A 24,866-nucleotide genomic window follows, 5' to 3' on the forward strand; every position below is an offset into this window, starting at 1 on the left:
ACCCTGATGCGCCCATCACTCTGGAACAGGGTAAAGCTGGACACATCAGACCACATGACCTTCTTCCATTGCTCCAGAGTCCAATCTTTATGCTCCCTAGCAAATTGAAGCCGTTTTTGCTGGTTAGCCTCACTGACAAGTGGTTTTCTTAAGGCTGCACAGCTGTTTAGACCCAATCCCTTGAGTTCTCTTCGCATTGTGCGTGTGGAAATGCTCTTACTTTCACTATTAAACATATCCCTGAGTTCTACTGTTGTTTTTCTACGATTTGATTTCACCACTCGTTTAAGTGATCGCCGATCACGATCATTCAAGATTTTTTTCCGACCACATTCCTTCCTCGAAGATGATGTTTCCCCACTGTCCTTCCACTTTCTAATAATGCGTTGAACAGTTCTTAACCCGATTTTAGTGGTTCCAGCAATCTCCTTAGATGTTTTCTCTGCTTGATGCATGCCAATAATTTGACCCTTCTGAAACAGATCAACATCTTTTCCACGACCACAAGATGTGTCTTTCGACATGGTTGTTTAACAACTGAGAAGCTACTCACTGCATCAGTTAGGGTTAAATAACCTGTTACAAATAAACATCAACGTGGCCGCGCATAAAACATCGCGTCGTGCATCTGTCCCTCGTTGATGACGCAAACACGGAAGCGGCGCCTTCGGGGCTTGTTTATGCTTTCGCTCCACACATGTTCGTTGTCGGGATACGTGTACCGCAGATTGTAGCTCGTTGCCTGTATTCTCCGGCCCTCGTGTCGCTGCCATGATCCCAATCCCGGTGGTTGTGTGTGTGCTTGGAGGCTGGTGTGCGGTTTATCTGGTGGACACGCTGCTCAGGGTAAAACCTGCTCCCTGAATTAGCTGCATGCTAACGGGTCTGTCTGCCCCGATATAAAGGGATTAGCGCTGTTCTTTGTGTCGTACGATTGCTTTTTAAATACTTGTAATAGTTCAGTGTTAGTTCCATCACAGAGCTGTGTTTGTTAGTTAATCCAGACTACCATTACATGTTACACGGTGTCTTTTGTTTTTGGCTAATATGGCACAGCGTTTAGATAAAACTGCTGAGAGTGCAGCCTGGCGTGTTGACTAGTGTTTGTGATGCATGTTGACATGAGTCGGCCTTACTGTGTTGTGTCCCAGTCGTCTCATGCCGTGAGGAGCAGCTATGAGTCGTGGCTGTCTGCCAGCGGATTGTCGCTGTCCCCCTTTCACGTCCGATGGCACACGAGTGTGTTCAACCGCCTGTTCGCCCGGTGTGCACACCTCAACCCGCGCTTCCTTTACGTATGGTACGCAGGTGCTTCGTGGTTTTATAGACTCCTCTTTCATCAGGGTTATGCACCCACAGACCACTATTAACCATGAAGTTGTCTGATCTATTTCTGTACATGTGTAAATTCCGTACAAATCCTTGATATTATTCATTTCTGCTCATGTCAGATAGTCTTTAAGCTTCTTGTTTTTGTGGTTTAGACTATATTTGCCTGGGTACTGTTGAGTGATCAGCATGAAGACATTTGTAAAATGTTATCAAGTTTTACAAAGCCCTCTGGAAAAGAGCTTCTAGTACATGGAAGTGTAAATAAGCATTAAATATAGTGTGTGTGTGTGTGTGTGCGTGAGCAGGTTTACAGCTGGGATGGTGTTTGGGATTGTGGCCATGTTTGGCTCTGTGGTGCTGTTGGGTAGGACTCTTCTCCAGACTCTCAGGCAGATGATGAGCGAGACTCCTGAGGGCTCCCACGAGCAGGTGCTGCAGGTGGTGGTGAGTGGGGCAGAGCTGCTCTCTCTCATGTCTCATGACACGACGCACCCCCCCCATGTTACATCCTTTCCGGTCTAGTAGTTGTTTTACTCACTGGTGCTTTGGCACGGGAAGAGAAGGTTTGCCAAGTGCATGTACCCAAACTACCTTAGGCGACAGGTGACCTGATGAAAGGATACATCAGACACCATTTGTAGATGAGTATGAAATTAACAGAACATTATTTCAGCCTCAGCAGCTGTTAAGTGAGTCAGGTGTAGATACATGGGATATCTGCATTGTCTTGCTATTGTCTCCTTCCTGCTGAGCTGAAACAATGATAGGCTAGAACTGGATGGGGTGCGTTCATTAGCACAGTCTGTGTTTGTTTTACCCGGTGGTGAACTGGAAAGTGTTTGTTCCCTTCCTGAGGTTGAATCACGCCTTTACTGTGATTTCTGCTGTCAGGTGCCTGGCGTGAACCTGCCTGTCAGCCAGCTGGCCTACTTCTTTGTTGCTATTTTGGTCAGTGGTGTCATACATGAGTTTGGCCATGGGGTGGCAGCACTGAGGTAAGATTTATATAAGCTTGGTGATCCTTGCAAACAGTAAGCCATCATGAGGCTGTACTAAACGGCTCCAGTGAGTGAGTGAGTGACTGACTGCTTTTGCACATAATATTCAGCCTTATCTCAGTTCTTAACACCCCATACAATCACCAAATATAAAATCAATTCAACTTTGTAATTGATGCACTATGTGGAATAAAAAGCTCTTTTCCCAAGTCCTCTAGTAGGAAGTGTTGTATTTTAGGATGATGGAAAAGGCTACTGTGCTGTTACTCTAAAAGGAGTCATTCTCCCCTGCTGTTCATTGTCTGCTGTCCAGAGAGCAAGTGAGGCTTAACGGATTTGGCATGTTCATGTTCGTGATCTACCCGGGTGCGTTCGTAGACCTGTTCACCACCCACCTGAACCTCATCTCCCCTGTGCAGCAGCTGCGGATATTCTGCGCCGGTATGTTTGCGCGGGCGCGTGGGGCCGTACCCTCTCACACAGCCCTGCGCACTTGTACGGTTATTTGTGTAACTTTAAACGGCGTCGGGCGAAACTGAGTGCGGTTTGGGCTGAAGGTTGCGCCCTGTTGTGCTTTGCTGTGCTCAGGCGTGTGGCACAACTTTGTGCTGTGTGTGGCGGTCGTGTGCCTCCTCCTCCTGCTCCCGCTCCTCCTGTTTCCTTTCTACTACACCGGCGCAGGGGCCCTCGTCACGGACGTGGTGGAGGTCAGTCGCAGCGTCCGCTATACTATACGCAGACGTGCCTTCTCGCGTCTCCGTGCCAGACTGGCCAGTCCTCAGCTGCATCACCCTTCTGGTGCTTGTCTCTTGCCGTAGGGCTCTCCATCCAGTGGGCCTCGTGGGCTGTTTGTGGGGGACCTGGTCTCTTGGGTGGAGGACTGTACCGTGCGGGGCGTGGAGGACTGGCACTCATGTCTCCAGCATGTCGCCCGCCAGCCCCAAAGTGGCTACTGCGTCCACGGCGCTGACCTCCGCCTCAACCATGCCGCCGGAAGAGGTACTGACCCACCGCTGCATGACGGACAGGCACGCGCACCCATGCTTTGTTAACCAGTAACGCAGTTGATTTTACAAAGAAGTGTTTTAGGAGAGCAAGCTCCATTTCCGGGAGGCATCCCAGTAAGCCCAGTAAGCCGAGCCTCCTCTCTGGTCTGTTGATGGAGGGCTGCTTCTCCTTCTCCTGCTGTAGCTTTTAGGCGCCTCGATGGGACTGTGGAGTGCTGCAGTAACAGCAGCCTGACTGACCTCTGCTTCACCTACCGCAATAACCTAGAGAGCAAACAGGTAGGTCCTCTCTCTCTCTCACACAAACACGGAGACAAAGAAGGCTCCTCCATTATGTGCTCTGCCACTTCCGTGTCTCAGTTTGCCTGCCTGCCGGCAAGAAAGACCATCCAAGCGAGTTGGACGTGCCACACCAACACAGATTGCCAGAGAGGCTCCCCCCCGAGCCTGTGTGTAATCCCCTCTCTGGAGAACCAGACTCGCCTGATACGGGTCAAGCATCCGCCCCAGGAGGACATGCTCTTCGTGGGCTACCCCTCCCACCTGCAGTTCTCAGGTCAGTTTGACTGCGATGTGACGCCCCGTCTCGGACAGAAGGCGTGCATGTGTGTGTTGCTCAGCCGTGATGGCGTTTGGTTTTTCCTGCAGTGAGTCTAACCAACTTTGTGCCTCGCCTGGCCTTTCTCCATCTCCACCTGCCTGTGATGCTGGAGACCCTGTGCAAGTATCCTTTACCCTGTTGGTGGATTTTAGTTTTACACTCCTCTCTGCGCTCTGGAAATGTTTCTATTCTCATCATTGTAAGCATAATGTAATGTAAGATGTGGTAGCCTATTTTAATATGATCTCTTTTTTTTTTCCCCCCTCTTGATTGTTGTAAGATTTATTTCTGTTGAAGGAAATGAATGCATGTTATAAAGCCAGAGTTCTGTATAGGTAGCTTTCTCTGGCTTCTGCATGTGCTGTCCTGAAGCCCCTGTGTGTGTTTGTCTTTAACCGCTGCTGCGCTGAGGTACTTGGTGTCGCTGTCAGGGGCCCTGGCAGTGGTGAACGCAGTTCCGTGCTTCGCGCTGGACGGCCAGTGGATGCTGAGCGCCTTCCTGGAGGCCTCGCTCGGCACGCTGCTCCCGGAGAAGAACAGCCGAGAGCTGCTGGGCTTTTTCATCCTGCTAGGCGGCAGCGCCCTGCTGGCTGCCAATGTGGCCCTGGGATTATGGATGGTCACGGCACGATGACGGATGGGCACCTCCTCCAAACTGCGGTGTTACGGGGGAGGGGTTTGTTTTAGTGACTCTTTCAGACGAGTAAGATTTGCGTGAAATGTTTAAAGTGGTGGAGGCTGACTCCCAGCACGCAACACGAGCAGAGTGAGACTAGTGGAGTACAGCAGGGTGTCTGTGCCCGTCTGTCCCACATCCACGCTGATGAGTTGTGATGCGGGAGTGTCCGGAGCACTCAGACACGGCATCTCAGGGGAGACCCATTATGGACCATGATCTCTAACCTAGTGCCTGTGAAGAATGACCCTCTGGACCCCACACACACACACACACGTTATTTTTAAACGCGTACATCATGTATGCGGTTCTTCTTCACAGTAAAGGTTCTTCAGTATGTTCGTTCTTATATTTGCCACTGCAACCACGATGCCACATTCCAAAGTGTGAGACATTGTTTCACTACACAGACATGTGTAAGAGAATATAATACTTGAGCATCTAATATTGCTTTATTCATCCAATGATTTTTTTTTTTTTACTTGATTATTCATAGCAATATATCTATAGTATCTTGTTTGTTTGTTTTTTTGTTTTTGTTTTTTTTTTACATCATATTTACAATCTATACAATCAAATTGATGGGTTTTTCTGAACCAGAATTCTCTCTTGTAAATATCATATTTGCATAAACATGATGTTGAGTTGTTTCTCTTTACTGTGATCTCTCACAGTAAGCCCCACCTTGCTTTAAATATGGGCAAATAAGTTTCCACTACAAGCTATAGTCCTGCATAATATAGTGATTCATCCTGAGACGGCCTGTCCTAGGATGCGTCTGCTCGGAGCAGGAAGGTCTTTGAACTGCAGTAGAACGTCGGGACGTGTTCGGTGTCAGACACAGAGCCGTGACTGTGGCCGTCAGCCCTGTTTACAGACCAGCAGATAAAGTGCTGTTAACTTTGTCCACACTGGTTCCTGCTGCCAGGGGGATGGAGCAGAGGTGTAGGGCGGTTAGTGGGCGGCGCCTGTCGGGGTGTGGTGGAGCACATCTCAGCCTTCAGAGGTGTAGCTGACCCTTCATTTCATCTCTCTTCCTCCCTGGACTTTATAAGATCATAAATATGCCTGCTGGATTATAGGACACTTATTTTTAATGGACGGTGCACGGTCAAGCTAATGACTGAAGCGCAAATTTGGAAGCATCATGAGCATTTGCAGTTAATATAAACGGAGGAGTGTACTGCTATACTTTGCCGCAAAGTGGATTAAGTGTTTTGTGACTTTGTGAAGCTAGTTGATGGCGATATCCTTGAATGTCATTTATGGTTTGACAACGGTAATGATGATGATGATGGCTCCAATGTGCCTGTTTCTTTTGGTGGAACCGTCATACTCCCCTGTGCTGTGATGAGTTCTGAGAGCTTCTGTTTTTGGTTTTCTGGAGGTTTTGTCATTTGGAAGATGCTACAAGATACTGAAACATGATTTGACGTAAAAGCATTAAGCACCTGTAACAGTAATATACGATGAGATCTGCAAAAAAAAAAAAAAGTACTTTTTTTTATTATGTATGGGAAATTTCACATGCCCAGTTTTGTCAGTGCTAGCAAGTGAATCAAAATGTAAACCAAAATATACATTCTAGTCATATAGTGATACTATGCTTTCTAGGTCACATGGGATTTAAATTCTTGTGGTAGACTACACTTGCAGTGATTGATGTCAACCACCAGGTGGTAGTGTTGTCATAAACCATACAGGGGCAGTGTGAGGATTTTATCGACTTGTTATGCATCTGCCAAAGTGCTGCCACCCGAATCAAAAGGATCTAACCTAGATAAGATGAGGCAACATACTATGCAACATTGGTGTCTCATAAGAGTCTGCCAAGCTGTTGTGAAATACTGAACCTCCAATATCAGCCCGGTCCACCAAGTCTGTCTCTCTGTCCTTAGCTTGGCCTTTGCTGTGCAGGTTTAGACTGCTCACTTCACACCCACACAGCCCTGTACACTTGTACGGTTATTTGTGGCTGTCAGCTACTGGATGATGGATTACAGGAAGCTGGGAAGTGATTCATCTTGTCCTTTGTTATATGGTACCTCCTACGCTGGTGTAGCTCTTCTGTCCCTGGAGGCCCCTGTTTAAGGACTGTGCTCGTCCCTCATAATGGACCGATGGCCGTAAACAGCGCTTGGCGGGTCCCTCCCCTGGAGGCCATGGCATTTTTGGCCACTTCCTCCCGGGGTGGAGTGTGTGGTCAGTGCACGCCCCCAGCCCCCAGACTTGGACCATGGCCGACCATCGAGCTGCGTTATTTCAAAAGGACGTAATTATACACGCATGAGCTTTGGGTGGAGACGGAAGATTACATGACATTGGCAACATTGGTTGTGTGTGTGTGTGCGCGTGCTTCTGCTAAGTTTAGGAAGATGGGCCCATTTCTGGGTGTTGGGAGATCTCGCATAAGTTCCCATACACTACCCTGAGTCCTCACTGTGTTTACTGGATCAGCCCCTACTGTAGAAGAGCTCAGGAAACATGCTACAAGTTTCCTGGAATCTTGGTCAAATGTTCCATTAAATGTTTGACTGACTGTGTTTGAAAGTTGGGGGGTGGTGGTGAGCTGATGTGAGTTGCTGATTCACTGTGCACGTGTTTTTTAATCTTCTTTGCATTCTGAGTATTTGTTTCCCCCCAGCATGGTCTGATTACTATTTAATCAACACCTCTGTCATTTACTCAGGAACAGAAACAAATCTAAATGCAGTATGTAATACCAGGCTAGACACACACCCCCACCTTACCCACTCCTCTCTCTCTGTCTGTCTACAAAGCCATTCCTGCCATGCTATATTCAGAGTTTTTCTCCATCTGTCTGGGTTCATGATAATAATTATATTTGATAACAGTGAGTAATGTTTTTTAAGGCCCTCTTCCTTGTCTTGTCTGTGCTTGAGTGTGTGTGCATGCATACAAATGCTTGTCCATATATAACTCTTTGCTGTTTAGTAAACATGTGACATGCATAAATTTACCCTGAAGGTATAAATGATCTATTATTAGCGCTGTAATGGATGCCTGCTGAGATGATGTTACGAGGGTGTGTGTTTGGTAAGGAGAGGAAGGAGTCGTGTCCGAGTCTGCTCCTGCTGAAGTTAGTGTTAGGGTTAGGGTTAGTGTTAGGGTTAGTGTAAGCAGTGCAGTGGTTAGGGTTAGTGTTAGGGTAAGCAGTGCAGTGGTTAGGGTTAGTGTTAGGATTAGGGTTAGGGTAAGCAGTACAGTATTTAGGTTTAGTGTTGAGGTTAGTGTTAGTGTAAGCAATGCAGTAGTTAGGGTTAATGTTAGGGTTAGGGTAAGCAGTGCAGTATTTAGGTTTAGTGTTGGGGTTAGTGTTAGGGTAAGCAGTGCAGTAGTTGGGGTTAGTGTTAGTGTAAGCAGTGCAGTAGTTAGGGTTAATGTTAGGGTTAGGGTAAGCAGTGCAGTATTTAGGTTTAGTGTTAGGGTAAGCAGTGCAGTTGTTCGGATTAGGTTTAGGGTTAAGTGCAAAGTGTGCTCCAGTGTCCGGGTTGCCTGTAACACACTACTATAGAAGTTCACTTACACTCTGCACTGTAACACACTGCTGTTGAAGCTCAGTTACACTCTGCACTGTAACACACTGCTGTTGAAGCTCAACACTTCTGGCCAAGCCAAAAATTCATCTGGTTGTTTCTGAAAAATATGTTCTCTTTTCTCTAACTGACAAGGTATGTTTTATTATGTGTATCTATTTATTTACTGTAATTAAAATACAATTATGCTTAATCTCTTTACCATTATGAAAATTAAGGGTGATGATTAAGGTTGGATTAAGGTGATCAGACAGTGAGAATGTAAATGCACCTCTAAAATGTACCTGGTTCAATCATCTGGATTCAGGACATTTTCGTATTTTTATCAACTAAAAAAAACCTTCAGATTGCACACATGCTTGTTTTTCTTCTCTCTAGTCAGTCGAGTTGATTTGTAATGACTTTCAAATCACTTCAGTTGATCTGTGGTAAAACATGACTTGACTTTCAGGAGCCGTGCGTTCATTCCTCAGGCTGAGTCTGGCCAGAGAGCATAGGCGAGACTATGTTCCTGTGATGCTGTTTAAGGTATATTATACGAAATGAGTTCTGTACAGTAAGCTGATTCCACACCAGACTGTCTGACTAAAGGTAATTCTGCTTCACTTGATGCGACTTTTGGTGGGGCCATCTAAAAGTAGACATTTATGTCCAGTTAGTCAAGGAGAAGTCCCAGCCAAGCCAAATTGCATCTTATGTTTTAACCCACGCAGGGCCAGAAAATTGCATGATCATATATTCTTCAGCCACATTCAGCCTTAGGCGGTAACATATCACCAAGCGTCGGTTCTTGGTATCAACCTAAAGAACAAACATGTAGCAAGAAAAATCAAATGTAAGTATGACTTTTGTGGAAAGTCATTCATTTTCAAGTTTCAAACAATGTAAATGTCAAAGTACTTACAATTTATTTCTACTTTTCCTGTTTGATTTCTGAAAGCTGAACAAAGGCCACATTCCCTGAGTCAGTGAAGTGTTTGTGTTTGCTTCTGGTAGGGTAGCGGCGGCCGTGCGCCAAGTACGGATTTCCTGGCTGACGCAGCTGTTTCAGAGTCTACCGCAGCTGCAGGGAAGAGCTGTCATTTAACAGCAGAAGAGACTGCTTGTGTCATTGGACATTACTGTCAAAACAGTTGACTGAACTGCGGGCAGTCAGGGAAGATGCACAGCAGACAAAACTAAGTAGAGTCCGTTTGCTTTTTTTGCTAATCTGGGAACAAAGATGTTATGGAGGCACTTTGTAGGTAGTCTTTGCTTTAATGACCCTCATTTGTTTTCTGCGAGAGGGTCTCTGTCTGTGTGTGTGTGTAAGTCCAGGCTTGTGTCTGTTACTCCCCATCCTGTAAACAGGGCAGAGACGGTGTTGGGCTGAGCCCAGGAGTGTCGGTGCTATTACGCTCCTCCCTGCCCATCTCTCTACATGAGCCCTCCAGATTCAGTGTTCAGCTTCAGTACCACAGGCTGTGTGCGGCACCTTGCCAGTGTCGCTTACTTATTTCAGTGCGCCTCTTCCTCTGTATGGAAATATTCATTATATTACTTTATTTTTTTATGTTCTCTGTGCCTCCAAGTTTTAAAACGACTAAGAATGTTAGTCAACCAGTCCTCTTAAGGACTTTACCTACAGAGTAACACCAGTTATCAGGCTAATTCTAAAAAACGAATAAATTAAGACTCCGCTAACCTCAATAATCACAGATCGATCTCTAATATTTCATTTTTAGGAAAGATTATTGAGAAGGTGGTCTCTCTTCAACTTGAAGAATATTTAAATAGTAATGAAGTAAGTGTTACATTTCAGTTTGAGTTTAGAGCTCATCACAGCACAGAAACCACACTAACCAAAGTCATGAACGATCTTAGACTAAACCGTGACCCCTAAACCTGTCTATACTGGTTCTTCTTGACCTCAGTGCAGCATTTGATACTGTAGACTACTGTATATTGCTAGTCTAAGAGTCTTGGTAGACTGGCCTAACTGGTATTGGTCTGAACTGGGTCCAGTCATATCAGACCAGTCACGAGTACCGTCAAAATTGGCGAGAGCAGCTATAAATGCCATGTGCTACCTTGTGTCCCCAAGGGCTCAATTTTGGGACCAGCTCTCTCTCCCTAACCTCTACATGCTTCCATTGCCCACAGAGGTCAGTAAATATGTCTCATTTCAGCAGTGTGCAGATAGAATTATATATGTCATGTCCCTAGACACTGATCCCAGGGGTTCCACTGAGTTGCTTTTTAACTGTCTAGAAGATATTGAGTCCCAGGTGGGACATAATTTGCGACTCAGTGACAACAAAACGGATTTTATCATCATTTGGACTGTTTGTGAGTGTACTGATGCAGTAACTTCTCTGGAGTCCCTATCAGTTAAGGCCCAATACTACATCAAAAACCTAGGTGTCACAATGACCATGACCCAAGTTTTAAATGCCATGTTAGCACAGCGTCTTCGTAACAAATCCAAGGTCAGAAGTGTCTTCACAGCAAGTGATGGTGACAAACTTCTGCACACATTTGATTCACCACATATGTAATGTGCAGGTCTCTCTCTACGAAAACTGTTTTTAGCCAACAGAGGATTCAGAATGCAGTGGCCAGAGTACTAGCACACGCAAAGTGAAGAGAACATATTACATATTACCAAAAATATACCAAACCTGTATACATATAATATACATATTACCAAATATACCAATCCTATATACATATAGTATACAAATATACATATTACCAAATATACCAGTCCTGTAAGGTTGCGTTGCATTGGCTACCATGGTCACTCAGAATTAACTTTAGAGTCCTACTGTTGACCTTTAAGTGTTAATGTGGTCTTGTCCCTCCATAGGTCAGCTGTATGATCACAAGACATGCACCCCATGCAAGTTGTGCCTACTACCCGAATAAAGAACACAGTTACTGCATTCTGCTGCCGTGGTCCCAAACTCTGGAATTCTCTCCCACAAATGACCTGAGGCACTATGACAACATAAATCCTTTTTGTAAGAAAGTTAAAACTTTGCTGTTGTGTAAGGCCCTTTACTTAAAACTGCCAGGTCTCCACTATATTCTTAGCTTGCAAGTGTTTTAAATATTGTTTTTCTCTTTTAACTATGCACTTGGATTTGCTGCAGTTGCACTTTTATTTCCTTGAAGGGCGGTTTTTAAAATTAACTTTTACTTTAAATGATTCATTCCTCTAATGTATATTTTATAAATTTCATCGTAATCATGTTGCACATTCTGTTTCATTGTCTTTTTTGGTAGATGCCTCCCTGGGTGATGGATCTCGGGGATGTAATGAGCTCTATTATCCTTCTATGTGTTCTCTATTTTCTGGAAAGCACTTTGTAAACTTTGTTTAAGAAAGTGCGATACAAATAAAATGTATTGTTGCATGCAGGGCCATGTTAAACCTCCGGGCCTCTCTGTCTGACTCCAACCTGCCTCAGAGGTGGACACCTATGGACGTCTCGCTGGAAAGAGACCTCTATAAAAAGCGTCTCCTTGTCTGTGCACCACCAAAAATTGCTTTGCATATAAATACTGTGTGCCAAAAGAAAAGGGATAGAATGTGAGAAATGAATGAGACAGAAAGGAGGCGAGAGGACCCTGCCTGCGTCTCTCTGAGCGACGCCTCCCTGCCTGCGTCTCTTTCTGCAGCGTCTCCCTGCCTGCGTCCTTCTGACCGACGTCTGCCCTGCCTGCGTCTCTCTGAGAGGCGTCTCCATACTTGTGTAAACATCTTCCTAGCTTCACATCACCGCTTTCCGTCCAGTATACAACAGCATGGGCACTGTCCTCTACTGGCTGCTCAGGTATTTTTCAGAAAACTGCTTAAAGCATAACCTGGTCCACTTTGATGGTAAAGATCTGCAGGCAGAGGAGATGAATGCAGTAATCCAGATTACCACCTCATCTAGGGGCAGTGGTAGCTCAGTGGTTAATCAGAAGGTGGCCAGTTTATGTCCCACTGCTGCACAGTTACCACTGTAACTGAACAAGCCCTTACCTCAATTGTTCAAGTTGTGTTCAGTCAGAATTAAAAAGTGTCAGAAACTCTTGTGTGATTGTTATCAGTCTAAAGGAATGAAATCAGGTTATGGTGGGTAAAAGTATCTTCAAAGGATCTATTCTCATTTTAAAAACAACCTCACACACAATCAGGGAAATGAAATTCTAGGGATTATATATGTGTATCACTCTCACACTAACTGTGAGTATCTTTTACACTCTCTCACACACTATATATATACATCTATATCTATCTCAATCACTCACTCTTCCACACACACTGCTCAATAACCATCTTTCCCTGGACCTGCCTGCTGTTCTGGTGAGCCCTTCACATGTGGTCAGTGCAGAGACAGCGTGTTCCATGGGACACCTGCACACAGAACACAGCTGTGATATAACGCACGCACACACAAAATGCACAGAATACAGCTCTTATATAACACACACACCCTGTTTCTTTCCTCAGTGTGGACAGAGCACTCACAAAACCATTTCATTGCAAGTAATACCATGTATGACTATGTACGTGACAAATAAACCGAACTTGAACTTGAACACACACAGAGAGAGACGACAGTTCTGATATAACTCGCACACACATTCACAGAATGCAGATTTGATATCTCACACACACACACACACACACACATAACACACACACACGCACGCATGCACGCACACGCGCACACACACACAACATGGCTCCATCATGTGGCTGCTCTGGTTTTATGGTCATCCTCACAGTGTCATGGCATGTTTGCTTTTTGACTGCTGTTTATTCGTATGGCCTCTGACGTCTTTCTTGTGGTGTAGTTTGTTTTTTTGTTTTTTGGTTTTTTTCTTGCCTTTTGTTTTTTTTAAATGTATGCTTTGCTACTCTGCACAGATGTTTTGCCAAGTGTGTTAAAATTCTGGTGAAAAGTTTAAAGTGTGTCTTAATTAAAGCTGTTTTCACCTCACAGCATGGAAACAGTAAGCAGCAGAAAGCAGTAGCAGGTTTATAGATCGATGAAATACAAAACAATGCAACATGAACAAATGCAGTGAGAAGAGAGTTTTCCTCAAGATGTGGCTTCTACCTTAATTACAAGTCCAGTCTTGTCAGGGAAATGTTTGGCAAAGAATCCCCTTAGTAGATTATTAAAACCTTGTCTTGTCATTGGAGAACTAAAGATGCACTAAGAATAAAATAGAAGAGTTGAATGATCTTAAATATGAAGAAAATTCACTTTTAAACGAACCCTGAAGGATAACAGATTCCCCAACCCCCAGTCCTTTACACACACACTTCTCTTACTGACTCTGTGGTAAATAAAGTTACTGGAGTCCCACAAGAAAACTAGCATCAAATTGTTTATATAACATTATGTTCCTGTTTTTTTGTTTTTAAGTTAGGGAAGGGAACAGTGCGATCCAGCCTCACTCATCATTATGTCCTTAGCTCGGAGGAGACGGGTGCTGTGAGCTCCATAACACACACGCCGCGCGTCTACAGTGCTAGACCTGGAGCGCAGAGGCTCTCTCTATCACACTCACAATCATTCCACCCATTCTGCTTGCTTGTGTATAATTACGGCTTAGTTACGTGCTGCAGTCGTTCCACACAACACGGGATGGGGAGTTCCTCCTGCGTCTGATTCTTTCTCTCCCTCACTTCCTTTCTCTCTTGCTCCTCCCCTGTATTAGTCTCCATGTGTCCTGCTCCTTCTCACGCTCAGTGGCTCTGAAACTCTCTTGGCATGTGGAGACCAGCTGAGCAGTGAGAGCAGCACGGTGTGTCTCTGCGCCTCCCCGACACCTGCCCGCCACGGCCACTGTGAGGGGAGAGGCGTCCAGCCGCGGGCGAGAACTCCCAGCACGCCGGGACCGAACTTTTTCAGCAGTCGTCTTTGCGGCCGGCGAGAGAGAGAGAGAGAGAGAGAGAGAGAGAGAGAGAGAGAGAGAGAGAGAGAGAGAGAGAGAGAGAGAGAGAGAGAGAGAGAGAGAGAGAGAGAGGTAGGTAGCGTGTAAACAGCTACACGGAATGGAGATGGAGGTGTTGGGTGGAGGTGACTCCAAGCAGAGCCTGGCCCCTGGCAAGATGATGAAGGCGGCCTTGATTGTGTCTGTGTGCCTCTGTCTCGCCCTGCTCATCGCCGTCATTGCTGGTGAGTGCATCACGTTCATCATCATGGAACACTCACGCAATGCTCATGCAATCACACAACAGTCACACAATGCTCACGCAGCACACATTCATACAATGCCAACGTTCACACAACACTTATGGAGTTCGTATTCAATGCTCACACAATGTACCCAATAAAACGACAGATTCTCCATGCTGAGCAGGACCTAACACGGCCGGGCAGGACCTAACATGGCCGGGCAGGACCTAACACGACTGAGCCGGACCTAACGTGGCTGGGCAGTACCTAGCACAGATGTTAACGCACCTTGAGTTTCTTTCAGGCGGTTATATTCATACGTTTGCAGTGTGAGGCATAGTGCTATATTCTGCGGGTTGCACGAGCTTTGGATGTGTGTTTGTGTGTGAGATTATTTTAGCATTGTATACAGTTACACGCACAGCAGGATTTGAAACTTGTCATTACCACAGGGGAGAGCAGTGGAGTGGAGTGGAGTTCATGCCCTTAGCAAGTGATATCTCTCTTAGCTTTTATTTAAGCACTTATTTTGATGTCTTTGAGTTACTCAAGGAAAGAAAGGAAACTGTGTGTGTGTGTGTGTGTGTGTGTGTGTGTGCCTGTGTTTGTGTGTGTATGTGTGTGTGTGTGTGTGTGTGTGTGTGTGTGTGTGTGTGTGTGTGTGTGTGTGTGTGAACGGAAATTTCAGTAAGGGCAGACTGCAAAGGAATTGCAAATATGAGGTTATTGTTCCCATTGTTTTTGGTTTTGAAGGGTGAAATATTTGTGGTGATATATCTATATAATTATAGTCTTTGTCTGCACATAATGTAGTCACACACAGATGCACACAAACACACACACACACACACACACACACACACAGACACAGCCCTGTTGTGAGGCTAGGCTTAATAAGGCTTGTTCATGCTGGGCTGAGGCTCTAATTGGTGTTCTGCTTCATGCTGTGGTCATGTGCTGTCCAGTTGGACTACAAACAGCGTGAAAGCCAGAATTCCACAACTCACATAGATCAGTGAGCAGAAGAACTGGTCAGTGTTATATCTCACAGATCAGCGTGCAGAAGAACTGGTCAGTATTATATCACATAGATCAGCGTGCAAAAGAACTGGTCAGTGTTATATCACACAGATCAGCGTGCAAAAGAACTGGTCAGTGATAAGCTAGAAGCAGTTTATGTGCAAAATTATCAAACAATATATATATATATATGAGTAATGTTTACTCGGTGCATTTGAATGTGTGGTGTGTGTTTGGTTTGTGTGTTTGGATTTTGGTATGTGTGCAATGAAGCATGAAATATTAGGTCAGCATGATATCCACGCCATGGACAGCTGTCGTGAACATGGCATGGTGAGGCCAGCAGGGTGTGTGTGTGTGGCTGTGTGCGCATGTGTGTGTGTGTGTGTGTGTGTGTGTGTGTGTGTGAAGCAGCCGACACTCTGGTTAAGGCACAGATGTGTTGTGCTCTGACACGTTTGACATGTTTTCTTCTCTCTAGTCTCACAGAAAACAAGCGGTGAGGAGCTCTGCCTAACAGCGGAGTGCATCGAAGCAGGTAGACTCCTTCATCCTGTCTGCATACATCACAGTATATCATACATCATCATCATCGTCATCATCATGAGCACATGTACGCACAAACGTCCAGAGACCCAATCACAGCCATGACTGCTGTGCTGCAGCGGGCTCGATCCTGAAGAAAATGGACCCAGCCATCCCTCCCTGTGAGGACTTTTACCAGTACGCATGCGGAGGCTGGCTCCGAGACCACCCCATTCCGGAAGATTCCTCCAGCTACGGGATCTACCCGTGGCTACGACGGAACGTGGACCTCAAGCTCAAAGGTAAAGAGCCGCAGAATGTGTGTGCATGTGTATGTGTTGGGGGGGGCTCTGGGATGTGTGGGGAAAGGTCTGTCCGTCTGTTCACCAATGCCATGTTCGCTGTGTCAGAGCTTTTGGAGCAGGCTGATGTGGATACAGACTTGGAGGCCGTGCAGAAGGCCAAGGTTCTCTACCGTTCCTGCATGAATGAGCGTGAGTGTGCCAACCCTAAACAGCCCTCGCATGGCAAAAACTACTGCATGCGGTTTGTGCTTGACCGTAACATGCCGTTCTCCCTGCTATGTCCCTGCCGTGTCCTCGTGGCGGCTGCCTCCAGCTGCTCTGGAACTGCTGGACGCCAAACCCCTACAGATGGAGCTGAGGAAGAGGGAGCTCCGCTGGCCAGTGCTCGGGGACGCACTGGGCGGGGACGCTCGGTGGGACGCGCGCAACTTTGACCTGCTTGAGACGCTGGCTCAGATCCGCACGCAGCACAGCAAGTCCGTCCTGCTGCGCCTCTATGTCTCAGCCGACGACAAGAACTCAAAGCAGTACATCATCAAGGTGAGGCTTAGATCAGACAGGGTAATGGGAGGGTCCAGGGTTTGATCAGACTGGGCAGGGTGTGAGTCCAGGGATTGATCAGTCCGGGCAGGGTGTGAGTCGAGGGATTGATCAGACTGGGCAGGGTGTGAGTCCAGGGTTTGATCAGACTGGGCAGGCTGTGAGTCCAGGGATTGATCAGTCCGGGCAGGGTGTGAGTCCAGGGATTGATCAGACTGGGCAGGGTGTGAGTCCAGGGATTGATCAGTCTGGGCAGGGTGTGAGTCCAGGGATTGATCAGACTGGGCAGGGTGTGAGTCCAGGGTTTGATCAGACTGGGCAGGGTGTGAGTCCAGGGTTTGATCAGACTGGGCAGGCTGTGAGTCCAGGGATTGATCAGACTGTGCAGGGTGTGAGTCCAGGGTTTGATCAGACTGGGCAGGCTGTGAGTCCAGGGATTGATCAGTCCGGGCAGGGTGTGAGTCCAGGGATTGATCAGTCCGGGCAGGCTGTGAGTCCAAGGATTGATCAGTCCGGGCAGGGTGTGAGTCCAGGGATTGATCAGTCCGGGCAGGGTGTGAGTCCAGGGATTGATCAGACTGGGCAGGGTGTGAGTCCAGGGTTTGATCAGACTGGGCAGGCTGTGAGTCCAGGGATTGATCAGACTGGGCAGGGTGTGAGTCCAGGGTTTGATCAGACTGGGCAGGCTGTGAGTCCAGGGATTGATCAGTCCGGGCAGGGTGTGAGTCCAGGGTTTGATCAGACTGGGCAGGCTGTGAGTCCAGGCTTTGATCAGACTGGGCAGGCTGTGAGTCCAGGGATTGATCAGTCCGGGCAGGGTGTGAGTCCAGGGATTGATCAGACTGGGCAGGGTGTGAGTCCAGGGATTGATCAGTCCAGGCAGGGTGTGAGTCCAGGGATTGATCAGACTGGGCAGGGTGTGAGTCCAGGGTTTGATCAGACTGGGCAGGGTGTGAGTCCAGGGTTTGATCAGACTGGGCAGGCTGTGAGTCCAGGGATTGATCAGACTGTGCAGGGTGTGAGTCCAGGGTTTGATCAGACTGGGCAGGCTGTGAGTCCAGGGATTGATCAGTCCGGGCAGGGTGTGAGTCCAGGGTTTGATCAGACTGGGCAGGCTGTGAGTCCAGGCTTTGATCAGACTGGGCAGGCTGTGAGTCCAGGGATTGATCAGTCCGGGCAGGGTGTGAGTCCAGGGATTGATCAGACTGGGCAGGGTGTGAGTCCAGGGATTGATCAGTCCAGGCAGGGTGTGAGTCCAGGGATTGATCAGACTGGGCAGGGTGTGAGTCCAGGGTTTGATCAGACTGGGCAGGGTGTGAGTCCAGGGTTTGATCAGACTGGGCAGGCTGTGAGTCCAGGGATTGATCAGACTGTGCAGGGTGTGAGTCCAGGGTTTGATCAGACTGGGCAGGCTGTGAGTCCAGGGATTGATCAGTCCGGGCAGGGTGTGAGTCCAGGGATTGATCAGTCCGGGCAGGCTGTGAGTCCAGGGATTGATCAGTCCGGGCAGGGTGTGAGTCCAGGGATTGATCAGTCCGGGCAGGCTGTGAGTCCAGGGTCCTGGATCAGAACAGAACTCTGCTGCTGGGTGACCCCGATAGATCTATAGACTGATCTATGATACATGTGATTGATCCATTACCTTATGTATGATTGACCCATGTCATTTATGGTTTCTGTTTGTCCCTTAGCTGGATCAGGCGTCCTTGGTCTTGTCCAGAGAGGATTACATCACCAATACCATCGAGGCACAGAAAGTGAGCTGAATTCCTACTCCATTACTTGTTTTATAGTAACGGCCCGCCATGGTTGGATAACCATAGCCTTGCTGTGTGTCACTGAACAGAATCGAGAGGCCCTACTGAGGCTCATGGTGGATTTGTCTGTCATGCTGGGAGCCAACGAACAGGATGCAGAGTCACAGATGAAGGCGGTGCTTGACTTTGAGATACAACTTTCCCAGGTGAAGAGCTTTTCCCATTTTTGTTGTGTACGTTCAGCCCACTTAACAAAATCTCTAAGTTACCGAGGCTGTGTTTTTTTCTGAATCAGTGACTATGAGGACTAAGACTACTTCATGGTGCTTTTTGGTTAAATGAATACTCAAGTGTTTTCTTTGTCTTTGTTGGTGTTTAGATAGTGATCCCTTTTGAAAATCGCACCAGTGAAAATATGTATAACAAATACACCTTGTCCAAACTGCAGCGTGCAGTCCCAGAGGTGGGTCCCCACACTGCTACCTTCACACTTATCATCAAATACACACACGAGCCATAATCCAGAATGCCACCCTTCTACTTCTAATTCTATCTCTCTCTCTGCAGTTTAACTGGCTCCGTTTCGTGAAAGCTGCAGTCGACTTTAAGCTGTATCCAGACTTATCCATCTCCTTCTCAGAGCCAGTGATAGTGCGTGCCCCTCAGTACATGAAGGAACTCTTTAAGCTCCTCAATGCTACCGAGATCAGGTAACCAGTGCTCAGAAACAACACACACACACACACACACACACACACACCATCAATTAGGTTATTAAAGCCTCCTTTTATTGGTTTCTGTGCTAGTGCTTCATTAGTGATGTGTGTGTCTGTGTGTGTGTGTGTGTGCGTGCGTGCGTGTATGTGTGTGTGTGTCTGTGTCTACGCGCACGTGCTCGTCTTGAGCTATATGGGTCTTATCTGTGAGTCGGATCTTTATCACTGCTCTGTGATCTACACCAGGCCTGTCACTAACATATTTAGCTTTAATGTGATTCAAATGTAATCCTCTTATCTTGGGTGTCCTGTCCCTGTGACCCTGGTCTTCAGGACAGTGGCCAACTATGCCGTGTGGAGGTCAGTGCTCTCCAGAGTCACTACCCTCAGCAGACGTTTTCTCTTCCGATACTTGGACTTTGCTCGAGTGGGTATAACACTCAGTTTTTGTTTACCTCAGTGGAGTCTCAAAGATTACATCTTGAGAATGTCTAATTTTACAAATCATGTTATTATGTCTCAGTGTGAAGAAATTTAAACTTCTGTGACTCACAGACAATGCAAATAAAAGACTGCTCCTGAACGCGTGACTTTGGTATTAGCGCAGGCAAAGAATGATCATGTCTCCCAACAGATTACTACGGGAACAACCTCTCTAAGACCCCGCTGGGACAAGTGTGTGAATTATGTGGAGAGCACATTGATGTATGTCACTGGACGCCTCTTTGTAAACAAGCACTTTCAGGAAGACAAGAAACACATGGTACTCACTCTCTCACTCTCTCACTCCCTCCATCCTTCACTCATTGATTAACTCACTCATTCACTCCCTCCCTCCCTCACTAACTCAATTACCAGTTCACTCTACCAATTGGCCAGATAGTGATTCACTTGCTAACTCTCACCAACTCACAATGACTCATTCACACTCACGTCTGTTTTTGCCTTTATAAACTATGTAGCTAAGATAATGTCACTCCTTTTAAAGAATAACTTTCCTGAATCAGTGATTATGAGGACTGGAACAGTCCATGAATGAAATGAGTCTCTGAGTGTTACTGCAGACAGTGTTAGTCACTGCCTAACACTTACACGTATGTCTCTGTATATCACTACAGTGTTCAGTGTTCATTAGCCTTACACTTCTGTCCTCCTTCCTGAAACAGTAAATAAACACTCGCACGCTCGTCCCTGCATGTTTTAATGAAGCACAATAGTCACTTTTCTAGATTTGTCTCCATCTAGTGGAATAGGTCCAACATTACTTTAGTCACAGTTTGGAGGGTATCAATGTCAGAAAGGTAATTGACTATGTGTTTGTGTGTTAATGCGTGTTTGCTAGTGTTTTGTGTGTGTTAATGCGTGTGTTTTGTGTGTGTTAATGCCTGTGTGTTAATACGTGTTTGTGAGTTGTGTGTGTTAATGCGTGTTTGTGTGTTAATGCCTGTGTTAATACGTGTGTTTGCGAGTGTTTTGTGTGTGTTAATGCGTGTTTGTGTTAATGCTTGTATGTTAATACGTGTTTGTGAGTGTTTTGTGTGTTAATGCGTGTTTGCGAGTGTTTTGTGTATGTTAATGCCTGTGTTAATACATGTTTGCGAGTTTTTTGTGTTAATGCGTGTTTGTGTGTTAATGCCTGTGTGTTAATATGTGTTTGTGTACATTAACGCATGTGTTAATAGGTGTGTGTTGATGCCTGTGTGTTAATACGTGTGTGTTTGTGTACATTAACGCATATATGTTCATAGGTGTGTGTGTTGATGCCTGGAGTTAATATGTGTGTTTGTATACATTAACGCATGTGTTAATAGGTGTGTGTTGATGTCTGTGTGTTAATACGTGTGTGTTTGTGTACATTAACGCATATATGTTATTATATGTGTGGTGTTGCATGTGTTTGTGTGTGTGTTGATGCGTGTGTGTTTGTGTTTAAGATGGAGGAGCTGACTGAGGGCATCCGCTGGGCCTTCATCGACATGCTGAAGAAGGAGAACGATTGGATGGACGCACAAACGAAGAAAAGAGCCATAGAGAAGGTCGGTGTCCGGCTGTGTGGTCTGGGAACACGGCGGTAGTTTAGGAATTTTCTCGCCATTTTCCGTCTGTCTCGCCTTCAGGCCCATGCGGTCCTAGCTAAAGTGGGCTACCCAGAATTCATCTTCAACGACACCTACATCAACGAAGAACTTAAACGGGTATAAAAACGCTTCATTTTCTCGAATTTCCCTTTAATGCATGGTTTCTGCAGTCCCTGATCTGTTCGCGTTCCCACGTTTTAAAAGCTATGGATTTTTTGAACGATAACAGTTCTCTTCCTGTGCCTGCACTCCGCAGCTGTCGTTCTCGGAGAAGGATTACTTTGGGAATGTGATGCAGACGCTGCGCTTCATCGCGCAGGAGGACATCGGCTGGCTCAGGAAGACTGTTCCTCGCACGGAGTACGCATTGGGCCCGGCTCCACGGGGGTGGGGACAGCGAAACATACCTGCTGCACTTTACATTTCTCTTCGCTTTTTATTTATTCCAGGTGGTTCACCAACCCCACAACCGTCAACGCCTTCTACAGCTCCTCCACCAATCAGATTAGTAAGATCAACTTGAGGATCCATAACATTGTATCGCTGTTATAATGTCTGTGGATATATGATGTTATGTTGCATTTGTAAATGGTAAATTAGTACTCATAAATGGTAAATTAGTATTTATAAATGTTAAATTAGTAAGTGTTAATTTAGCATTTGTAAATGGTGTGTATATCAGAGGTAAAACTCCATATTTTTACCTCACGTATTGCAGTGTATCATCTTGATATTATTTTTCTTTTGTTTGTTAATGTGCATTCATATCTGTCTTCAGGGTTCCCAGCAGGTGAACTTCAGAAGCCGTTTTTCTGGGGACTAAGTTACCCTCGGTCAGTACTCTGTTACTCTCGTTCAGCCCTAGACCACAGCTGACAATCATTCTCCTGGATTTGTTTCTGGACAGACCTGTTGATGGTGTTTAAATGTGTTTAAATTCACCAGATCATTAAGTTATGGAGCAATTGGTATCATTGTTGGGCATGAGCTAACGCATGGCTTTGACAATAATGGTAAGACATTTCTTGTTGAGCTGAATGACTAATTTGTAACTAAGTAACTAATTGTCATAGTGGTATCTGGTGCCTTGAAATGTCTCCATCTGTGTGCTTGTCCAGGTCGCAAATACGATAAAGACGGCAATCTTGAGCAGTGGTGGAGCAACACGTCAATCGCTAGCTTCAATGAGAAGACACAATGCATGATCAGCCAGTACAACAGCTACCACTGGAAAGAGGCGGGACTAAATGTACAGCACCCACTGGCTATGCTTGCCTCCTTATTGACCTACCTCACTTCCTCTCAGAGCCACTTCACTTCCTGGCTTGGGTCTTCTAGGGCTACATGCAGTAGGCCACAATAGCAGAGATGTGGCTTCTACTCCCCATGTCTCTGTGCTTGGATATGATGTAAAGCTCTGTTGAGACCTCTGTGTGTTCACAGGTCAAGGGAAAGAGGACTCTGGCAGAGAACATAGCTGACAACGGAGGAATGAGAGAAGCTTTTCGGGTACGGCGCACCGTCCGAGTCCGGTCCTAGTGAAGGCGCACCGAGTTGGGGTTAATATGTGCACTCGTGTCTCTGAGGGCTCAGGCAGAGAGCAGTGAGGATGTTTATATGAGTGTGTATGAACACATTTGTGTGGGCTGGGTTGCAGGCCTACAGAAGATGGGTGGAGAAGGAGAGGTCTGGGGTGGAGGAGCCGCTGTTACCGGGACTAGGCCTGACCAACAATCAGCTCTTCTTCCTCAGTTATGCTCACGTGAGTCTCTGATGCTCACACACAGCTAAACACTCACCAGTCTCTTCATTATACTGTCTGCCTTGCACTCACTGACTGCTACACTGTCTCACACTGTCAGCCACACTTGTCTTACAATTGCAGTTTATATTTGGACTTGTACAGCTACAGTACACTGCAGTCTAGCCCTTCTTTTGACATTCATGCACTGGTATTTGTTGCGGGGGTTTTGTGGCCTAGAGAATGGCAAGTGCTACTTGTGCACGGTATGGTGGTGACTGTATGTAGACAGGCGTAGACACAGACAGTACGTAGACAGGCGTAGACGTAGACACAGACAGTACGTAGACGTAGACACAGACAGTACATAGACAGGCGTAGACACAGACAGTACGTAGACAGGCGTAGACGTAGACACAGACAGTACGTAGACAGGCGTAGACGTAGACACAGACAGTACGTAGACAGGCGTAGACACAGACAGTACGTAGACAGGCGTAGACGTAGACACAGACAGTACGTAGACGTAGACACACAGTACGTAGACAGGCGTAGACACAAACAGTACGTAGACAGGCGTAGACGTAGACACAGACAGTACGTAGACAGGCATAGACGTAGACACAGACAGTACGTAGACAGGCGTAGACACAGACAGTACGTAGACAGGCATAGGCGTAGACACAGACAGTACGTAGACGTAGACACAGACAGTACGTAGACAGTCATCTCCAACCACTCAAATGTACCTCTCAGTACAGCTGGTCAGGGTGGTCTCATTGAGCTACACAAGCTTATATAGTGATTACAGATTACTTACACTGTGTTCCTCCTCCTCCTCCCCATCATCATCATCATCATCATCATCATCATATTAACAATAACAATAGAAAATGTATTAATATTACACCTTTAAAATATTACCAAGGAACTTGGTTACCTTAAAGTAAAATAAAAAGAATGAAAGAGACAGTAAGAAATGAACTATGATAATATGACAAAATATTTGTAATAAAATTAAAATGAAATTATAGAATAATTTTCTTACGTATTATATAATAACATTTTATCCAACTCCTCATTCAGTGTATCCTGCGTTCATGTTTGTTTGTCAGGTGCGCTGTAATTCCTACAGGCCTGAGGCAGCAAGAGATCAGATCCTGAGTGGAGCCCACAGTCCTCCGAAGTACAGGTGACACACACACACACACACACACACACAAACACACACACACACACACACACACACACACACGCACACGCACACTCACTCCCACGCACACACACACGCACGCACGCACACACACACTCTCACTCACGCACACACACACACACGCAAACACACACACACACACACACGCAAACACACACGCACTCACACACACACATACACACTCACACAGTCACACACACACACACACACTCTCTCACACACACACACACACTCACACACACACACACATACACACTCACAGTCACACACTCACACACTCACACACACACACACACACACAGTCACACACACACTCACACACTCTCCATTCTTCATTCCCCTTTCCATCTGTCACTGCTGTATGATGTATGTCTCTGACTCTTCCCCTGTTGCCATGGTGAAGGGTTGTTGGGGCGATGAGCAACTTCGAGGAGTTCAGGAAAGCCTTCAACTGCCCCGAGACATCGGCCATGAACAGGGGAGTGGGCTCCTGCCGGGTGTGGTAGTGGCAAACAGACAGACAGAGGTCTGATTTTACAAACGAGGTCCAGATCTCACGTTCTCCCTCCCTCACCACGTCAGGCTGGAGGGGGCATCGGGGTGGGGCGCTTCAACCGGACCATCTCACCTTGTCTC

The 24,866-nt window shown here is 46.4% G+C and overlaps 2 protein-coding genes across 13 annotated transcripts in view; both read left to right on the forward strand.

The window, feature by feature from the left end:
• Positions 1-635: 635 nt before the first annotated feature.
• Positions 636-12,230, forward strand: mbtps2 (membrane-bound transcription factor peptidase, site 2). Of its 12 annotated transcripts, none has more exons than XM_081721103.1 (17): positions 636-846; positions 1,152-1,300; positions 1,638-1,776; positions 2,224-2,327; positions 2,644-2,771; positions 2,919-3,037; positions 3,149-3,329; positions 3,522-3,893; positions 3,986-4,061; positions 4,350-8,306; positions 8,623-8,762; positions 8,885-9,006; positions 9,168-9,687; positions 9,896-9,954; positions 11,020-11,173; positions 11,439-11,468; positions 11,575-12,230. In XM_081721103.1, the coding sequence occupies exons 1-10, from the start codon at positions 772-774 to the stop codon at positions 4,570-4,572; spliced, it is 1,566 nt and encodes a 521-aa protein (XP_081577229.1). In that variant the 5' UTR covers positions 636-771; the 3' UTR covers positions 4,573-8,306; positions 8,623-8,762; positions 8,885-9,006; positions 9,168-9,687; positions 9,896-9,954; positions 11,020-11,173; positions 11,439-11,468; positions 11,575-12,230. The 12 variants fall into 12 exon arrangements, with proteins under 12 accessions (XP_081577229.1, XP_081577227.1, XP_081577239.1 ...); XM_081721101.1 differs by having other exon boundaries at positions 9,168-9,415; positions 9,522-9,687; positions 11,439-12,230; XM_081721113.1 differs by having other exon boundaries at positions 9,168-9,358; positions 9,522-9,687; positions 11,439-12,230.
• Positions 12,231-13,930: 1,700 nt separating this feature from the next.
• phex (phosphate regulating endopeptidase homolog, X-linked) overlaps positions 13,931-24,866 on the forward strand; it is an 11,247-nt gene continuing 311 nt past the window's right edge. The window contains exons 1-22 of the mRNA XM_026995557.3: positions 13,931-14,335; positions 15,837-15,893; positions 16,021-16,182; positions 16,291-16,374; positions 16,499-16,725; positions 18,417-18,482; positions 18,572-18,688; positions 18,862-18,945; positions 19,050-19,192; positions 19,532-19,625; positions 19,833-19,961; positions 21,133-21,234; positions 21,316-21,393; positions 21,533-21,636; positions 21,726-21,784; positions 22,055-22,109; positions 22,222-22,289; positions 22,395-22,525; positions 22,720-22,785; positions 22,934-23,038; positions 24,133-24,209; positions 24,634-24,866. The exon at positions 24,634-24,866 is cut by the window's right edge and continues 311 nt beyond it. Of these exons, the coding sequence (XP_026851358.3) occupies positions 14,212-14,335; positions 15,837-15,893; positions 16,021-16,182; positions 16,291-16,374; positions 16,499-16,725; positions 18,417-18,482; positions 18,572-18,688; positions 18,862-18,945; positions 19,050-19,192; positions 19,532-19,625; positions 19,833-19,961; positions 21,133-21,234; positions 21,316-21,393; positions 21,533-21,636; positions 21,726-21,784; positions 22,055-22,109; positions 22,222-22,289; positions 22,395-22,525; positions 22,720-22,785; positions 22,934-23,038; positions 24,133-24,209; positions 24,634-24,736 (2,235 nt within the window). The 5' untranslated portion in view covers positions 13,931-14,211 and the 3' untranslated portion in view covers positions 24,737-24,866. The remainder of the gene's footprint in view (positions 14,336-15,836; positions 15,894-16,020; positions 16,183-16,290; positions 16,375-16,498; positions 16,726-18,416; positions 18,483-18,571; positions 18,689-18,861; positions 18,946-19,049; positions 19,193-19,531; positions 19,626-19,832; positions 19,962-21,132; positions 21,235-21,315; positions 21,394-21,532; positions 21,637-21,725; positions 21,785-22,054; positions 22,110-22,221; positions 22,290-22,394; positions 22,526-22,719; positions 22,786-22,933; positions 23,039-24,132; positions 24,210-24,633) is intronic.

Source organism: Electrophorus electricus, chromosome 1, assembly GCF_041902795.1.
Source record: "Electrophorus electricus isolate QZ-2024a chromosome 1, ASM4190279v1, whole genome shotgun sequence".
Lineage (NCBI taxonomy): Eukaryota > Metazoa > Chordata > Actinopteri > Gymnotiformes > Gymnotidae > Electrophorus > Electrophorus electricus.

What these genes read in the sequence shown, in the direction of transcription:
- mbtps2 (XM_081721092.1), top strand. Translation starts at nt 772, where the DNA reads ATGATCCCAATCCCGGTGGTTGTGTGTGTGCTTGGAGGCTGGTGTGCG. An exon ending in TGGTGGACACGCTGCTCAGG is followed by an intron (nt 847 to 1,151) that starts GTAAAACCTGCT and finishes GTTGTGTCCCAG; the next exon opens with TCGTCTCATGCCGTGAGGAG. An exon ending in CATGGGGTGGCAGCACTGAG is followed by an intron (nt 2,328 to 2,643) that starts GTAAGATTTATA and finishes TCTGCTGTCCAG; the next exon opens with AGAGCAAGTGAGGCTTAACG.